The following is a 19,332-nucleotide window of genomic DNA, read 5'->3' as shown; positions in this document are numbered from 1 at the left end:
TCAGGAGTGTAACGGGATGGAGAGGAGCGCAGTCGCGGGGGGTTTACACGCTCAGGAGTGTAACGGGATGGAGAGGAGCGCAGTCGCGGGGGGATTTACACGCTCAGGAGTGTAACGGGATGGAGAGGAACGCAGTCGCGGGGGCTTACACGCTCAGGAGTGTAACGGGATGGAGAGGAGCGCAGTCGCGGGGGCTTACACGCTCAGGAGTGTAACGGGATGGAGAGGAGCGCAGTCGCGGGGGGTTCACACGCTCAGGAGTGTAACGGGATGGAGAGGAGCGCAGTCGCGGGGGGTTCACATGCTCAGGAGTGTAAAGGGATGGAGAGGAGCGCAGTCGCGGGGGGTTTACACGCTCAGGAGTGTAACGGGATGGAGAGGAGCGCAGTCGCGGGGGGTTTACACGCTCAGGAGTGTAACGGGATGGAGAGGAGCGCAGTCGCGGGGGCTTACACGCTCAGGAGTGTAACGGGATGGAGAGGAGCGCAGTCGCGGGGGGTTCACACGCTCAGGAGTGTAACGGGATGGAGAGGAGCGCAGTCGCGGGGGGTTCACACGCTCAGGAGTGTAAAGGGATGGAGAGGAGCGCAGTCGCGGGGGGTTTACACGCTCAGGAGTGTAACGGGATGGAGAGGAGCGCAGTCGCGGGGGGTTTACACGCTCAGGAGTGTAACGGGATGGAGAGGAGCGCAGTCGCGGGGGCTTACACGCTCAGGAGTGTAACGGGATGGAGAGGAGCGCAGTCGCGGGGGGTTCATACGCTCAGGAGTGTAACGGGATGGAGAGGAGCGCAGTCGCGGGGGGTTCACACGCTCAGGAGTGTAAAGGGATGGAGAGGAGCGCAGTCGCGGGGGGTTCACACGCTCAGGAGTGTAACGGGATGGAGAGGAGCGCAGTCGCGGGGGGATTTACACGCTCAGGAGTGTAACGGGATGGAGAGGAGCGCAGTCGCGGGGGGTTCACACGCTCAGGAGTGTAACGGGATGGAGAGGAGCGCAGTCGCGGGGGGTTCACACGCTCAGGAGTGTAAAGGGATGGAGAGGAGCGCAGTCGCGGGGGGTTTACACGCTCAGGAGTGTAACGGGATGGAGAGGAGCGCAGTCGCGGGGGGTTCACACGCTCAGGAGTGTAACGGGATGGAGAGGAGCGCAGTCGCGGGGGGTTTACACGCTCAGGAGTGTAACGGGATGGAGAGGAGCGCAATCGCGGGGGGTTTACACGCTCAGGAGTGTAACGGGATGGAGAGGAGCGCAGTCGCGGGGGGTTTACACGCTCAGGAGTGTAACGGGAGGGAGAGGAGCGCAGTCGCGGGGGGTTTACACGCTCAGGAGTGTAACGGGAGGGAGAGGAGCGCAGTCGCGGGGGGTTTACACGCTCAGGAGTGTAACGGGAGGGAGAGGAGCGCAGTCGCGGGGGGTTTACACGCTCAGGAGTGTAACGGGAGGGAGAGGAGCGCAGTCGCGGGGGGTTTACACGCTCAGGAGTGTAAAGGGATGGAGAGGAGCGCAGTCGCGGGGGGTTTACACGCTCAGGAGTGTAACGGGAGGGAGAGGAGCGCAGTCGCGGGGGGTTCACACGCTCAGGAGTATAACGGGATGGAGAGGAGCGCAGTCGCGGGGGGTTCACACGCTCAGGAGTGTAACGGGATGGAGAGGAGCGCAGTCGCGGGGATTTACACGCTCAGGAGTGTAACGGGATGGAGAGGAGCGCAGTCGCGGGGGGATTTACACGCTCAGGAGTGTAACGGGATGGAGAGGAGCGCAGTCGCGGGGGGTTTACACGCTCAGGAGTGTAACGGGATGGAGAGGAGCGCAGTCGCGGGGGTTTACACGCTCAGGAGTGTAAAGGGATGGAGAGGAGCGCAGTCGCGGGGGGTTTACACGCTCAAGAGTGTAAAGGGATGGAGAGGAGCGCAGTCGCGGGGGGTTTACACGCTCAAGAGTGTAAAGGGATGGAGAGGAGCGCAGTCGCGGGGGGTTTACACGCTCAAGAGTGTAAAGGGATGGAGAGGAGCGCAGTCGCGGGGGGTTTACACGCACACCGTGCTGAGTGCCGGGTGAACGCAGGACGGATTCGCTTGGAATAAACAGCGTCTGGCGAGATGAGCGCCAAGCCGCGCTCCCAGACTTCAGATTTTACTATAAATGAAATAAAGGGAGAGAGAAAGGACACATCTTTGGCAACCCTTTCTCCTTGTCACTATTTTTGGTTCCCTGTCTCAAGAAAGTTTTAAAGATTTCCTTGTAAGGACAGGAGAAAAAAATCATGTCTCGACCCCACGACCTCAGTGGAGGCAACCCTGAGTGAACAGTCCTCGTCTGGAGCAGTTGCAAAGAGCTGGTAGCAGGCTGTGAAGTCTTCCCACCCACCCCCGAGCGCACACACTGATGAAACCAGTCCAGCCGTTTCAGAAGTGGTCTCTGGAAATCATTAACCTCTGAGATGCAGACACGGAACGCCCCCGGCGGAATGAAGGGTGCCCCTCGGAAGGAGGCGGCCTTTCTTCCTTAAGCAGGCCTGGAGCCAGCCCTCTGAGCGCTGTCTGCTGACATGGATTTGGTTCTCAGAGGCTCCCCGTTCGTTTCTGGGACTTCTCCTGGGCGGTGCAAAGAAGAGAGGCAGTAAGGCGCATGTGTCCCCGGATGGATTCGGAGACCGGTTGTAATTGTGCTGGGCAATCAGGAGTCAAGAATAATTTTTCTCTCACAAAAAATGTTGTGCTCACCCAGCTCGTGTATTTATGAAACACACACTTAAATGATGTTTCTTGCATGCCATGTAGGGACTTTACAAATACAAACTCACTCAATGCTCTTAACCCTCTGAAGGAGGCATTGGTTTCCAGTGGGGAAACCGAGGCACATAGGTGTAGTGAGCTTGTAAGTGAACCCAGGGCCCATGCCCCAAGCCTCTGAGCATGCTCTCATCTTCCTGAATCCAGAGGCTCAGGAAGAAGGTCTATTTGAAGAGTACAGGTTATAATAAGATGTATTTCACTCAGTGCCTTGTATAGTACATCACTGACAAGAAAACACTACTACTTCTGATGCCTAACATGGGGTTACTCCTACACCAACTACAGGGCAAGACACGAGGGAGCTCAGAGCTTCCCTGCCCCCAGGCGCAGCACCCTCCCAGCTCCTCCATGGGGTCACCATCTCCAAAGCGCTCCCATCCCCTTCAGTCAGGGTCTTTTATGGAGGCTTCGATACACATGCATGATCGAGTCAATCACTGGTCACTCATGATTAACTCAGACCCTAGAGGTGGGGAGGGGGCCCTGGAAGTTCTAACCTCTGATCATAAGGAAAGGAAGAAAAGACAGAGGGAGGAAGAAAGAAGGGAAGGAAGAAGAAAAAGCAGAAGGGAAGGGAGGGAGGAAGGAAAGAAGGGAGAGAGGAAGGAAAGGAGGAAGAAAAAGTAGAAGGGAGGGAGGGTCATTGCACACCAGGAGGGAGGGAAGATCATTGCACACCAGGAGGGAGGGAGGGTCATTGCACAGCAGGAGGGAGGGAGGGTCACTGCACAGCAGGAGGGAGGGAGGGTCACTGCACAGCAGGAGGGAGGGAGGGTCATGGCACAGCAGGAGGGAGGGAGGGTCATTGCACAATAGGAGGGAGGGAGGGTCACTGCACAGCAGGAGGGAGGGAGGGTCATTGCACACCAGGAGGGAGGGAGGGTCACTGCACAGCAGGAGGGAGGGAGGGTCATGGCACAGCAGGAGGGAGGGAGGGTCATTGCACACCAGGAGGGAGGAAGGGTCACTGCACAGCAGGAGGGAGGGAGGGTCATTGCACAACAGGAGGGAGGGAGGGAGGGTCATTGCACACCAGGAGGGAGGGAGGGTCATTGCACAGCAGGAGGGAGGGAGGGTCATTGCACAGCAGGAGGGAGGGAGGGTCATTGCACACCAGGAGGGAGGGAGGGTCATTGCACAGCAGGAGGGAGGGAGGGTCATTGCACACCAGGAGGGAGGAAGGGTCATTGCACAGCAGGAGGGAGGGAGGGTCATGGCACGCTGGGAGGGAGGGAGGGTCATGGCACGCCTGGAGGGAGTACTGTTTGGGCGTTTTCTCTGAAGGATGTTGCTGCTGCTGTGCATCAAGCTCTACCTGACTCTTAGCTTCCTCTCTCTCGTGGGGATTATTACAGCTTTCCTGAGTTCATTATGATTTATTTTGTTTATAAATATACATCGAATTGGATCATGTGTGTTGACATACTTTAAAAAACAAACTGATATGTACATGAAATACTTTTGTAATTATTATGGTCAAGCCGGCTCACTTGTTCTGTTTTCAATTTTCCTGACTCAACCCTTCATTTAACTTTGGGGTGAAAAAAAAGAAGACTCAAAAACCTAAAATTCTCATATTCTCCATAAGTCATTAAAACCAGCTACTAATCTTTCTCCCTTTGGCAGAACATTCCAAATATTACACCGCTCCCCCAAATGCAAAACATTCATTATTATAATGACACCTTCATAAAGGGAACACTTTCCGAATGGCATTCATCCAAAATCTTCAAGTACACTAATCTTCAAGGCTTGAAAATGTTTTATTGGCTTGCAAATGTTCAGACCTTCTGTTTACCACGAGAATAAGGGTGATACACCTTATGATTATCTGTTATCTGCAGAATTTTACTTACACGAAGCTTCGTTCTACGAGGCTCCTTCCGTATTAGTTCTCACTTAATCACAGAGCAGGGACTCATCCCCTTTGGGTGTTTACTGTGTCTTTTCTTTTCCTGGGAGTTTCGACTGTAGACAGTAAGGCCACATCAGAAGAAGGCCAGGGCTGGGGAGGGGCCCCCTGGATCTATTATAGAATACAGGTTTTCTATGGCGTGTATATTCCAAGTCAAATATAACTTTTCTGGGCTTACCTCTTTTTGTCTGTTACACCCACCTTTCTGTTCTGGTCCCTCAGCTTGGATGATGGAGATTCAACTCCATTTTACATTCCTCCCCATCCATTCATTTCCCAACGGATTTCATCCAGGGGCCCACCCCCCGCCACTTCACTGAAACTGCCCTCAGTTGCCCGTCAGGGGACATATTTCAGGTTCTGGGAAAACAGAGACAAACAAGATCTCATGACCTCTGGGAGAGAGACCCAGGTAAGCAAACAGATACCATGTCGGAAAGGCTTTGGCAGGAGTTTGGGGAGCGCTGAAGGCACCCACTGACCCATCGGCCGCACTGGAGATCCTGGCATTGTGGTCTGACTGTGTCCCCCTAAGTCTCTGCACTTCTCCTCCCATCAGGCCTCCTGCTTCTCAGAGGACACAGATGGTACGCCTCTGTTTTTACAGCGATTTCCTAGCCCTGGCCTATTTGGCTCAGCGGTTGGAGCGTCAGCCTGTGGACCAGAGAGTCTCGGGTTCGGTTCCCGCTAGGGGCACATACCAAAAAAATAAAAAATAAAGCAATTTCCTTGAGCAAGCAGGTGTCAACTGAGTAAGTGAACATCAGCGAGTGGAGCTGCAGGCTTGGTGGCCAGCATTCGGGAGCCTTAATGTGCAGTGGCGATGGCTTAGTGCCAAGGCCGGCCAGGCCGATGCACCTCCTCCTTCTGCAGATGTTCTACTTGGCTTAACATCTGGCGAGTGCCACCAGCTGTGGTCAGGGCTAGGGCTTTGGAGTCAGATGGATTGGGACTTCAGGTCCTGGGTCTGCCATTTATTAGCCATGTAACCTTACCTCCTGCTAAAGAGGACCAGTAACACTCACTGAGAAAATAAACGTAGAGGGTGTAGCGTAGAGTAAGTGCCCTGAAATTGCAGCTAATAGTATCATTATTCTTCTGCCTGAAGTCAAGAAATATATCAAAGACATCTTTAAAGTGTACTAATGTGAGAGGAGAATGATGAGAGAAGCCCTTCCTTTCTACAAAAGAGCTGAGATGTCAGAGAGGCAGCTGGCCTTTGTTTATTTTTCCTAAGGCCACTTCCAACTGAATAGCCCATCATTGTGTAACTGGCCTCATCCAGTGGTTATAGACACACAGTAAGAAGCCTGCCCAACGCCCTGGGCCTGCTGGTGCTGCAGGTGGTCGCTAAGGCTCAGACAAGCAGGGCCACACACCTCTCGAACCTCCGGAAGAATCAGAGTCCTGCTTTGCACAGGTTTCCGAGACTAGCACTCAGGTGTCTCCTTTAACCTGTTCCCATAGTAACTGGGCTCTTACCTGGCCCCTGCTTCTTGGAGAGAAGGTGATTTCATTTTGGATACACAATGATGTAATTAGACAGTGAATGTGGACTTGCTCTGGGGTGTTTTCTACCACCACCACCACCCCTCCCCCCCCCGTACGTAACCTTTCTCTGGTGTCTGTTCTTTTTTTTTTTAATCCTCACCTGAGAACATTTTTCCATTTTTTGTTCAGATAGAGTGGGAGGGAGAGACAGAGAGAGAGAGAGAGAGAGAGAGAGAGAGAGACACACACACACATCGACGTGAAAGGGACATATCGAGAGGCTGCCTCCCACACGACCCAACCAGGACCAGGGACAAACTGCAACCGAGGTACATGCCCTTAGCGGGAACCGAACCCGGGTCTCTCTGGACCGCAGGCTGATGCTCTAACCGCTGAGCCAAACAGGCCAGGGCTGGTGTCTGTTCTTAAATGCCCTGTTGCTAGCAGCCCAGTCACGAAATGGAAAATAACCTTAATCTCTTCCTAAAGAGGAAAGGGGAAAATATCAGTGAAATGGAAAAAATAATAGAGGAACAGCTTCAAATTGTTCCCAGTGTTTGGGAAATCCAAAGCATGGCAAAGTTCAGGGTATTTGTATTATTTTTTACATTAAAAATGTTTAAAAATAAGTGAAGTCTGTAAGATTTTGAAAGAAATTTCTGTCCAGAGACCATAAAGACTAGAGCTTGGGCAGCATGTTTGAGAACCCTGAATCCATGACAATAGTGTGTAGTTGAAGAAGGGGTAATATGCTCTTGGGGTGGGCTTCTCATTGTGTTTGGTTTGAGGTGGCTACGGACCTGTCCTATTTTTATCATGCATTGCCAAATCGGCAAAGAGGAAAACTAGACCCAGGCACCTGAATAATTTTCTGTAATGAACAAATAATTTTGCACAATTTATATATTGATGAATCAGATTAATGGTTAATTTACAATTTAAGTGAGCTAATTCCAGTCCCTAAAGCAAATGTATTCTATAGGTTAAATACACAATTCACTGTTTTACATGCTTTGAGATTAAAGTTTACATTCCAGAAAATTTGCATTTATCTTATAGAACCATCCCAGAAAAAAACAAAAAACAACAATCCATGAAGTAAGGGAAAATCTCAGACCCTTCACTGTTCCTGATTTATCAGTGACCTAATCCAATTTGATTTTCAAAAGATTTTATGATAAGGAGACTAGCATCAGAGGGTTGCGGTGATTTGCTCTAGGTGAGCCTGCCCCGGGCTCCCGTTTTGACTTCAACAGGAGAGTGCTTTTCGGCACTTTTTGGTGCTTCTCAGAAGACACGGTGGGGGCCACTCTCGGTTTCTCCTCTGAATGCTCCAGGTGTGCTGCCTGGAGTTCCCGGGAAAAACGAGGTAAATAGACTTGTTTGTTGTAGGATGCTTTTTTTTTTTTTTAAATCCTCACCCGAGGACATTTTTTCCATTTTTTGTACAGACAGAGTGGGAGGGAGAGAGAGGAACAGAGAGAGAGAGGGAAACATCGACGTGAAAGGGACACATCGAGTGGCTGCCACCCGCACGACCAACCAGGGCCGGGGACAAACTCCAACCGAGGTACATGCCCTTAGCGGGAACCGAACCCGGGTCTCTCCGGACTGCAGGCGGATGCTCTAACCGCTGAGCCAAACTGGCCAGGGCTGTAGGATGCTTTTTAAAAATAAGTTTTGGAGCCTGTTGGATCCCCATTTGAATTTAGTTTATTGATAAAAGGCTTCCTATAAAGAGGCCTCGCAATTTTGTGAAAGCAGCCTGTGACGGTCCAGTGAAGTGTGTCCGTGTCCCCCCGCCGTGTGGGTGCTCCCAGCCCAGCATCGCTCAGTGCCCTGGGGCCCCGCCAGGCCCACCCCGCGCTCGGGGCGTGTGAGACTGCTCCCTCTGTCACCTGGAGAGTGGCCACAGGGAGGGCTCTCCGAGGCCTTTTGTGTGTGTTCCTCTCTGCTCCACGCAGAGCCAGTGGCCCCTGGCTTGAACTTACAATTCCCAGTTCCCACTGAACATCTGCTCCCCGGCAAAGAACACTGTTTGGATCCTAAATTAAATAGAAACATAACAAAATCCGCTTTAAGGAGAGAATCAGCATTTCCGTTTGCCTTTCCTAATGTCCCTTTTCTCCTTCACTGATCTCTAAGTCCCCTGTTCTCTCTGGGCTCCCAGCCGGCATCTCCGATCTGGACTCGCGTTGGCAAAGGGTTTGTCGGGTCCAAACTGGCCCAGCGCTGGGTTGCCCCGCGCAGCCTCCGCCTGCTTCAGACCCGGGCGGACACCGAGGGACTCATCCTTTGAACCCATTGCAGTGTTTTCTGGGTGGCCCTGGGGGGTGGCTCTCACCTTTTTGTATGAAACACCTTACCAATGGCTGGATGAAAAAGCCTTGTTCCCATCATTATAGAAGCAGAAATACGACTTTTCCCAAAAAGGACTTTCCACATGGACGTGCGTTCTGTCAGTGGCTTAGAACGTTTATGAAATCACTGCCCCTCCTCCCGACCCCTTAGCTGGTTTCACATTCCCCCCCTTCTTTTCAAACACCTGGTCTGGCTGTACTCCCATAACTTACCCGGACCCCACCAGCTGGAGTAGGGATCAGAAGTCCCAGGTTTCTGACACCCTGACACCCTGTGCGCTGATTTACCCTCTCTAGCTCCGAGTTGGCACTAAAATCCAACTGAGAAAAGTTGGCTTCTCAGAATGGGGACTAGGATGGGTTTAAGTGGTTTCTGACTCAGGAGGTCTTGGGTGGGCTTGAGAAGGGGCATTTCTACCAAGTTCCCAGGCGATGCTGATGCGACTGGACTGGGCGTCACAGGGGGACAACCTGTGCTTCTCTCCTCGAAGCCCAGAACCCAGCAGGTGGTTCGGCGTCTGCGGGGGCCCTGTTCTGTGTGTTCGCCTGTCCTTTGCATCGTTAGCTGAAGAATTCTGGAAGGGAAAGAGGACGTGGTCGTATGGGCCTAGCGAAGCGCTGAGCACCCCAAGCACGCACTCAGCGGTTTGTAAAAGTCACTTTTGCTCCCTGCCGCATGTATCTGGGATGGGCCCGTATCAGAAAGATCAGTAGTGGCGCATACGAGAATGTAATTAGACATATGACACCGGGCTGGTTATGCTTTCCGTGGGCTGGGCTGGCTCAGTGGTCCCTCACTCAGCGTGGCAGTGACCCCTGGCAGGAAGCTCAATGGAACAGGGATTTCGAATGACAACATTGACCTTGATTTTAAACCCAGCTTGGTGTGCATGTCTGTTATGACACAAAGTCTTCCTGGTTTCTTCCTCTACGTGGAACTTCGAAAACTCAGAATAGTTCTATGTGCTGAACGGAGTCTGACCCAGCGCCAGGCATGACCACGGTGACCGGTGGTGGGCATCCTCGAGCGGCCGCGGGGAGGAGTGGACGGTGGCACTCGGCGATTTCAATGCAGTCACAGCGTTCCTCTCATCCTGTCTGTCACAGGGGTTAACGGCCACGCTGGGAAGACAGTGCAGGGTCCGGAGCCTTTGCCCCGAGTTCTGTCCTCCTCATGCTGCTGCAGACTTTTATCTCGGCCCCCAGATCAATTCCAGGGTGCTCTTCTATCCACAGGGGAAGTGGGGAAGGGATGAGAGAGAGAGCAGGAGAGACACAGAGAGAGGAGGGGAGGAAGCAGAAAGCAGGGGAGGGTAAGGAAAGGAAGAACGGAGAGAGAAGGCAGAAAGGAATTAGCCCCCGAAGGACAAGGGGAGCCATAACTTCCGTGTCAATGAACAAGATCAGCAGTCTCGTTCCCGGGACAACATCTTCCTGATCCTGAGAGAAATGGGGGCTGCCCCAGATGGTCAGCACGGGGGAGCACTTGCCTTGTCCTTCCTCTGCCCTGAGTGACAAGCCGGCGTCTCTCCCTCCCCCTCTTGTCTCCCGGGCTGACGGGATCTGAGACAGCCACGCCCGCAGGTTGCCTTGTGGCGTCCACGGCCCATGCTCAGGGTTATACTCGGGCCAGGAAAGGACACAGACACACTGACCATCACCGGGCTCTCAGGAGTCCCACAAAGTCCTCAGAATCATTGTTTATAAGACCAGATGGAGAGCCGAGAGAACAGAAACTGGGAAAACGACCATATTTTTCAGGGTCACCTTAACCACTATAAGATTTAGATCATGACACCTTTCCGCAGGGAATGTGGGTCGATGTAACATGACCCGAATGGTGAAATGCTGTTTCTCAGAACGTAGAATGAGACCGATCATGTAAGTATGCTGTAACAACTGTTGGTGCGTGTTTTGTTTCTACTGTTCGCATCAAGAATCATCTCGCTTTGTTCATGAATCTCTCTTTTTGTTTTTTATCCTCACCCGAGGACATTTTTCCATTTTTTGTTCAGATAGAGTGTGAAGGAGAGAGAGAGAGAGAGAGAGAGAGAGAGAGAGAGAGAAACATCGACGTGAAAGGGACACATCGAGTGGTTGCCACCTGCATCACCCAACCAGGGCCGGGGACAAACTGCAACCGAGGTACATGCCCTTAGCCGGAACCGAACCCACATCTCTCTGGACCACAGGCCGATGCTCTAACTGCTGAGCCAAACCGGCCAGGGCTGTTCAAGGATCTCTGCAGTCCCCCTATTCTCTGTACCCATAAAGGTGTCTCTCAGAGTCATCGGGCCCCTGGCACAGCAGCTGGCACACTGCAGGCGCTCAGTGTGGGCGCAGGGACAGCCTGAGACAGGGAGGCTCCGGCCCTGGAAGGGCTGAGCGGGGACTGCTGGAGCCTTTATCGGTGGAACGTGGGAGCCGTGGATAAGATGGATGGTTAGAGTAGGCGTCTCACCACGTGCTGTACAGCTGACACGACTACAGAATCATGCTGAGTGTCAACTGTAACTGAGAAAGAAAGATGATGGTTAGACTCCATGACTTGAAGATGCCTCGAAACTGCTATTCCGCGATTCTTTTGTATTTGGAAAGCTTCAGAGATGATTAGATTTACAGTAAATTTGTTTGTCAGAGGCTTATAAATAACACTGTTATTTTTATTTTAAATTTTCTTAGTTACTTAAATTCTTTTTCAATAACACAGTTGAAAATCATAATTTCTGATTACTCTTACCATTGTCATAACTTATTTCACAAAATCAAAAGGGTACATTTTTGGAATTCCAAAAGGAAGTTAACTACTTAAAATACCAGCAACATAGAAACTGCCTCCACCCAAGGTGTGTCCTAAAATAATCTACACTCGGGCCTCTCAGATCTTTCCACAGTATCCGTTATGAATCTGTAAGCCCCAGAACACGTGGTTCCCTGGTGATGATGCTTGGTTGCCCAAAGGAAAAGGAAGTGGTCCGGAGTTCCACAAGCAAGGAAAAGAGAAAGAGATGAAAAAGAGCTAATACAACTATGAAATACAACGAAAAAAGGAAAACTATTGGACTTCTGACAATGAACATTGCTTTGTGGAAAACGAAAAGCAAACCTCCAGTCTTGCCAATCTCTGCAAGGTTTTCCTAGTTCTGTGGTCTTTTTTTTCCCCTCACCCGAGGACATTTTTCCACTTTTTACTCAGACAGAGCAGGAAGGAGAGAGAGGAAGAGAGAGAAACATCGACGTGAAAGGGACACATCGAGTGGCCGCCACCCACACGACCCAACCAGGGCCGGGGACAAACTGCAGCCAAGGTACACGCCCTTAGCGGGAACCGAACCCGGCTCTCTGTGGACCGCAGGCCGACACTCTAACCGCTGAGCCAAACCAGCCAGGGCCGGTTCTGTGGTCTGGACGGGGAGTTCTAGGAACCTGTGCTGCACACTGCGGAGACCTGGTTCTCACCAAAGCGAAAGCTGGCCCGGCTCCTCCAGGAATTTCTCTCCATCATATTTCTGGGAGCGGGGAGGGGCTGGAGGCTCCAATCAATTCAGAAATATCGCATGTGCTTGGCAAGGGAAGTTAAAAGAAATGGCATTCCACCCTGGTCGGTTTGGCTCATTAGTGGTTAGAGTGTCACCATGGACCAAAGAGTCTCGGGTTCTATTCCCGGTCAAGAGCACATACCTCAGTTGCAGGTTTGATCCCCGGCCCCTGTCAGGGTTGTGCGGAAGGCAAACAATTGATATATCTCTCTCACATCAATGTTTCTCTCTCTCCCTCCCTCACTCTATCTAAAAATCAATGGAAAAATATCCTCAGATGAAGATTAAAAAAAAAGAAATAACATTCCACATGAGAAGTTACATCAAGTCAAACATTAGTCATAGCAGGGGGAGCCCTTGTTTGATAGTTGATGGCACTTTGTATCAACCCACGAAGGATTTGCTGGTCATACATGGGGAAGTGTATCTTTACTGGGAGGGATGAAGTTGTCACTAACTGAACCCATTCATCATTTTGCGTCACATGGTGCCTTGGATATCATGTGCTCTGAACGCATTGCATCATGATCAAGTGTTCTTACCAAAAAGTATGAACCCAAATTGAATCGAGCCCTTAGACCTAACTTCCAGTTTATAGGAAATACAAGAGATAGACCACGAGGAAGCCAGTGGAGAAATCCAGAATGTAGGACCTTCTACAGTGTACCTGACCCATCTTTTCAACAAGTCAATGGCATGGGGTAAAAATGGTGTGTGTGTGTGTGTGTGTGTCTGTGTGTGTGTGTTGATGGGGAGGAAACCACTGAGACTAAGTAAGAATCCAGAGCACACAAATGCAATGTGTGAACCTGTTTTGGATCCTAAATTAAAAAACCAACAGTAAAGAAACATCAAGGAGATGGTTGGGGGAATGAGAATATTAGACAATATTAAGGAATTACCGTTACATTTTCCTAAGTGTGACATTCACATAGTTGTTATGTAAAAGACTGAGCTTAATTTTTAGAAAGGTATACGCGGTGTTCAGAATACGAATTATCTAGTATTGAGCAATGCTGCATTAAAGTAATCTATGTTGTCAAACTATTTAGGGCTACATAGCCTTTTCAATGCTTGAACAGGTTTTTATGTGGACATAGTATCAATTAATTCCCTTTGCGATGAATTCAGTTTGGATTGAGCTTTTTTTGTTTGTTTGTTTTTTTGTTCATCCTCATCAGAGGACATTTTTTCTTAGAGAGAGTGAAAGTGGGGGGAGACATCAATGTGAGAGAGATACCTTGATTGGTTGCCTCCTGCACCCACTCAACCTGGGCCCGGATCAAACTTGCAACCCAGGTACATGCCCTTGACCAGGAATCAAACCCAAGACCCTTCAGTGCATGGGTCTAACCACTGAGCCACACAGGCCAGGGCTGAACTGAGCTTCCTTAGTGGTGTGTTTGAATACTGATGATACTCGCCTGGTGGAGAGGGGAAAACTGATGGTTGAGGAGAGAGAAAGGAAATTGTGGGTGTGCTGTCCCTGAACAGGCAGCAAGAGCCGTGGTCTAATCAGGGCTAACTGCTCCGTGACCCACGGCCCCACCCAGCCCACAGAGCGTTCCTTCTGGATCCCTAACAGGTTGAGCCCAGAAGCTGAGAGTATACACATTTCGAAACTTTCATAATGATTTGACACAGTAATTTTATGCACCATGGAATCAAATAGTTTAAATGAAGCTTATGAAAAAGACGAGTTTCTGTTATTTTTAACAAGATTCATAAGCGACATGAAATTTAATATTTCACCATCACTGTTGCCAGGGCTTCCTAACCTGGGTTCTTGGATGCATCTCAGGAGGTCCGTGGACCCCTGGCATGGTGTGCCAAGTGGAAGTGCACAGGTATACAGACACGCGTGAACACATTCATACACATATCATACATGTGTTGCATGCATCTGTCACATCTGTCAACGGCTTTCATCAGGGTCTTGGAGACGTCCCCCAAAACGGTGAAGAGCCCCGGTCCAGAGCTGCCTCAGAGTAATCCTCACCACTTTGCTCAGAGTTGCCTGTGTGGAAACTTTCCCCACCAGATTTCTAGATTTTAAATTTCTTAAATGCTAATTCCCAGCTCTCTGTAGTCATGTGGCCCCATCACCTGTAGTCATTTAAGCACAAGTATTTTTGGTTGTTCTCACCACTCTGCCAAAAGGGAGCTCTTAAAACAAACATGACAAGGAAACAAAGCTGCCCCCTGGCAGACAGGCTCCCTGGCACCCCCGTGGGGTGAGGGGCAGGGCTGGAGGGGGCCTTTGGAAGCCTCAGGCACCAAGCACGGGTCCCCGCCAACCTCAGCTCCACCAGGGTGGCAGGTTCCATTGAACAATCCTTTCCGGCCTAACTGCTCACCTCACGATTAACTGTTTAAACAAATTCCAGAGAGCACGTCAATTATTACTAATGAATTCCAAATCAGGTCAGCCAGAACTACAAAGTGTCGCCAGATGTTTTGGTCGAGGAGAGACCGGGGTGGAAAGGCAGGAGAGGACGGGTTCTTTCCCACCGTTCACCTCCGATCTGAAAGCTCAGCGTTATCCGGCACTCGACACAAAGAGGCATCGCGCACATTTAAAAATATTTCTTGGAGCCCTGGCCGGTTTGGCTCAGCGTCGGCCTGCGGACCAGAGAGACCCGGGTTCGGTTCCCGTTAAGGGCACGTACCTCGGTTGCAGTTTGTCCCCGGCCCTGGTTGGTCGTGCGGGTGACAACCACTCGATGTGTCCCTTTCGCATCGATGTTTCACTCTCTCTCTCTCTCTCTCCCTCCCACTCTATCAGAACAAAAAATGAAAAAAATGTCCTCGGGTGAAGATAAAAAGAAATATATATTTCTTGGAGATCGTTCGAACATTCATTCCATTGTGGGATTTTACTTTACATTGATATCATACCTAGCAAGAACTTTTCAGACCTCTTACACATTGATCTTATTCTACCCTAGAATATCTGAGTGAGGAAGCAAAAGTTATGACTATGTCCCATTTTTCCAGATGAGTAAATTAAGGCAAACTGAAACACATAATTGTTGGGGTTTTTTCCCATAATAATAAGACTATGTTTAGAAACCAGATGTTCTGAGATTATTGTTGGACACTGTCATTTCCAAACAACCAGTCAACTAACAGACCTAAAAACTTTCCAAGAAATAAAGTCACAAGGGCCCCCATGAAGGCCACACGATGTGTTTAAAGGTATTTGAATGAGATGTGACCAGGGCAGGGGACTAAATCTGCTGTGGTGAGCAGCCGAAGGGTCAAGGTGAGGACGTGGGAAGGCCATGGGCAGTGGAAGGTCTCCCGTGGATGGGGTCCCTGGGAGGGGGACAAGGATCAAAGGATCTTTCGGCCTCGAATGTCATCAGCAAAGACCTGGGAAAGACCTTCCATCATGTTTCTGGTGTCCAATCATCGGTGATCAAGCTGGTCCCTTCTGAACAGCGAGGCTTCCCCGGGAGCTGGTTTCATTATGCCGCCAACTTAAAGGTCCCCACCATGATATCGCTTGAATCTAAAGAACAAAATGCATGAGCAAACAAAACTGAAACCGACTTATAGATACAGAGAACAAACTGACCGAGGCCAGGCGGGAGGGATGTTGGGGACTGGATGAAAAGGGTGGAGGAATTAAGAAGTACAAATTGGTGGTTACAGAATAGTCCTGGGGATGTACAGGGAATATAGTCAGTAATGGTGTAATAACTGTGTATGGTGCCAGGTGGGTACTGAAATTATTGGGGGGAAACACTGTGTAACTATATGACTATCTATCCACTGTGCTGTACACCTGAAACTAATACAAAATAGTGTTGAATGCGAACTGTAATTGAAAAATACAACAATAAAAGAAAGATCCCCACTGGGCTCATGTCTAAAACAAAACCCCTCCAGATGGCTACAGGGTCAGCGGTATGTAAAATACGGACAACTTAAGAGGCGGTTAGCAGACCTGGAAGTGGGAAAAAGAAAGTGTACATGTGAGAGCAGGAAGGGGCCTCTCAGCTGTGCTGTTGCAGAGTTACAGAGAGGGTAGGCAATTCACCGAGGGCACACACACACTCTCTTTGTAGATATGCAGGCGATCCTACGCTAATGAACTGCTTTCTTCTGCTTATTCTCACGTGCATGCTCATTTTAAACGTTTGTGTATTTCCAGTGGGCTTTACATATTTAAAACCTGTGATCTCAAATGTTGGAAGGAATAACAATTAAGTGTTGGTTTTTGTCTCTCCTGCTGTATATTTGTTCACATAACCAAATTTTCTTTATAGGTAGATTTCTAGTTGATAAAAATAATAACACATGTTAAATATATTTATAAGGGTCCAGAGTACAGAAAAGTCTTGGTGGCTACACTTTGGTTTCTGCTGTGTAGGGACTGCTGGATAAGGCTGACTTTTTGTTGTGGGTGCATTTCATCAGGCATTCCATCCCTACAATACATTTGATTTATAAACTCCAAAAATAAGACATGCTTTAGAAATAGACGTGGGCTTGGTCAGGGTGAAAGTCCTGGAATAAGCAATCTCTCACAATCACTAACATTCCAAAATCATTTTCCAGGGTGATTATCAAGCCAAGAATTACAAAAACCATTTTCTGTACTTTCCACTGTATGAATCAATCCAGGGAGAGAGAGAAAGAGAAAGAGAAGGGGAGAGAGAGAGAGACCCTACTTACAGACTCAAGGACATACTTGTTTATTTTTTACCTCCAGGTTCAATGTTCTAACCATACGCTTCCATTAGAAACAATGAGGTGTCTTATGGTTAGAATGACACCTTGCTTCTTTCTCTTCTCTTCTCCCTTTCCTCTTCTTTATTTAGATTCACTTTTATTTCAAAATTATAACACATAAGCATGCACAAACGTTATAATAAAATTATAATACCTATCATGCACATACAGAAACAGTAAACATTTTAAGTTGTTGTCAGGTTATTATTTTGAATTTTAAGAATTAACAAAATAAAAGCTTGTCAAAATGCAAAGAAAACTGTATGCCCGTCCATTTCTCTTCTGACAACTACCATGACTCGCTGTCTCTGTTGGCACCAGTGGCAAAGCGCCATGCTCAAAGTAGCCAAACCCCGATGTTTCTATAGTTATGGCCTCGAAGGATCTGTGCCAACCCTCTAGAGAAGCAAAAGTGCTACATGACAGCACCAGCCAGGCCTCCTGCGTCAAGTCCTTGTGCTCGGGGCCCAGTTTCCAACAGAGTCGTCTGTCCACAAACATTTAGTGAGCAAGTGTCAGCCAGGTGCTGGGAGCTGGATTTAAAGATGAGGAAGACACAGTCCCTGCCTACACGAGGTCCTTGTCCCCAGAGGAGACAGAGAAGTGACCAGCACAGCCTCACACAGCAACATGGGCTGGAATAAAGGAGGAACAGGAATCACGGCTCACATGTATGAGAGGCTTGCCGAGGGCACGGCACCCGGCTAATCATGTCCAAGGTGCCAGGAGGGCAGAGAGAATAGCCAGGAGCAGTTGGGAAGGTAGGGCGCCTGGCTAGATATGCAGAAGAAGAAAGGGTGACCTGGGAGGGAAGCAACGTCAGAGCAAGAGCCGAGGTCAGGCTGACTTCCCACCACTTTGTGTGTGTCACCTCATAAAACCTAAAACAACGGTATTTCTGAGCCTCTGGAAGAGACAAAAATAGCGTGAAACAGCACAGCTGAGAGCTTAATGCTTTTCTCTCCATGGCAAAGTGTTCCCGATCAGAGTGGCTCTGGTGTCACCGTGCACTTTGAAACGGTCTCATCATAACAGGCATAGTTGCAGGGTCTGTGGAAACTGGGGTCTGAACCCTGGCGGGGCCTCCTGAGGGGCTGGCCATGTGCCCCGGTAGTTTCCTAACTGTCAGTTTCTCCCTGTGTGGGGCTGAGCTGGGGAGACCTACCCTCAGGACTGCTGCAGAGATGAGGGAGAGGCGGATGGGGATCAGCGCCCAGCACGGGGTGCTCAGATTGGCAGCTACTATTATCATCAGCTACGATCCAGTCACTCTCCAGACTGCAGGTGATAGCTCAACACCTGGACACCTGCACCCAGACTCGGGTGCCTGAAGTCCCCGTATGTGTGTGTCCTGGGCATGGACCACAAGCGATCAGTTGACATCACCCTCATCTGTGGCACTACTGCCATTTGGACTGGAGGACTCTTTGCCATGGGGTTGTCCCGAGTGTTGTGGGGTGGTCAACAGCACACCCGTCCTCTCCCCATTAGATACCAGTAGCAGCATCCCTACAACCAAAACTGTTCCCAGACATAGCCAAATGTCCTTGGGGGTGGGGGTGAAGTCACCCCCAGGTGAGAACCCTGCTCTGGAACTGGTCTTTCATTCCTGTTGTTGTCACCGAGTCAGCCCTGGGGAAGGGAAGGGCACTTCCCCTGTGTCGATCTAGTTTGTGTTAAAGGCTTCTAACATCTGCTGAATCCCAACGAACACCTGCTTACGGACAGACCTTGCAGTGTCATCTGCCCGCTTCCATTCACACTCTCCGCACTACAGTGCTCTCGGGGTTGTGAGGCCAAAATGCTGCTTCCCGAACAAGCTCCGTGCTTTCTGACCCGGCCACAACTCCCTTTCTTCCCCACGACCCACCTCCTCTCTGCCTTTGTGACAGCCTCATCCCCTTCACCTCGTTGGGCTCCTTTTCTCATTTTTCCCAAGCAGACACTCTTGACCTCTTCTTGTTCCCCAGGATGTCTCTGCTGTCCGCCCCCCAGCCCAGCTCAAAGAGCCTCCCACATCCTTCCTGCCTGATCGGCGCATCTCTTCCTTACAGATCCTGGTCCAAACCCTACTCCGCTGGGACATCTTTCCGAGCTCTCTGTCTAGCAATCTCTCCGCAGCTTTCCCATGACCGTTATCTACCCACCCCTCGATGAGGCAGAGTCTGAAAGAGCATCGTTGGATAACACGCCTCGCGGAGCTGCACGCAGCTGAGTCCAATGCAAGCAAGCTCGCGGCTCTGCCCCGCTGTCCGAGCTGCCTTTGCACAGTTGGAGAACTTCATAGTGTCTCTTTCTCCTATTTATCTTGATCAAACATCTGCTTGTTCCAGGTCTACTGATATTTCAAAGATTCATGTTGATGCATTAGATGACTGGCTACTTACGAAGTCCATTTCACATGGGACAGAAACCACAGAATCAAACCTGTGCCCGCTGACAGCTTGCTCTCTGCTTTGGTCCAAATCAGTGCTGTTTCCTAAATTCCTC

The 19,332-nt window shown here is 50.0% G+C and overlaps 1 protein-coding gene across 1 annotated transcript; it reads right to left on the bottom strand.

Annotated features, from left to right (window-relative positions):
* Positions 1 to 864: 864 nt before the first annotated feature.
* On the bottom strand, positions 865 to 14,669 carry LOC118631887 (early nodulin-75-like). The gene is made up of 2 exons (XM_036264480.1): positions 14,621 to 14,669; positions 865 to 1,679 (listed from the first exon to the last, which is right to left on the bottom strand). The coding sequence occupies exons 1-2, from the start codon at positions 14,667 to 14,669 to the stop codon at positions 865 to 867; spliced, it is 864 nt and encodes a 287-aa protein (XP_036120373.1).
* Positions 14,670 to 19,332: the final 4,663 nt, after the last annotated feature.

Source organism: Molossus molossus, unplaced genomic scaffold (assembly GCF_014108415.1).
Source record: "Molossus molossus isolate mMolMol1 unplaced genomic scaffold, mMolMol1.p scaffold_m16_p_16, whole genome shotgun sequence".
Classification (NCBI taxonomy): Eukaryota; Metazoa; Chordata; class Mammalia; order Chiroptera; family Molossidae; genus Molossus; species Molossus molossus.
Note: the sequence above shows the minus strand (reverse complement) of the source record. Positions and strands in the feature narration are given on the sequence as shown.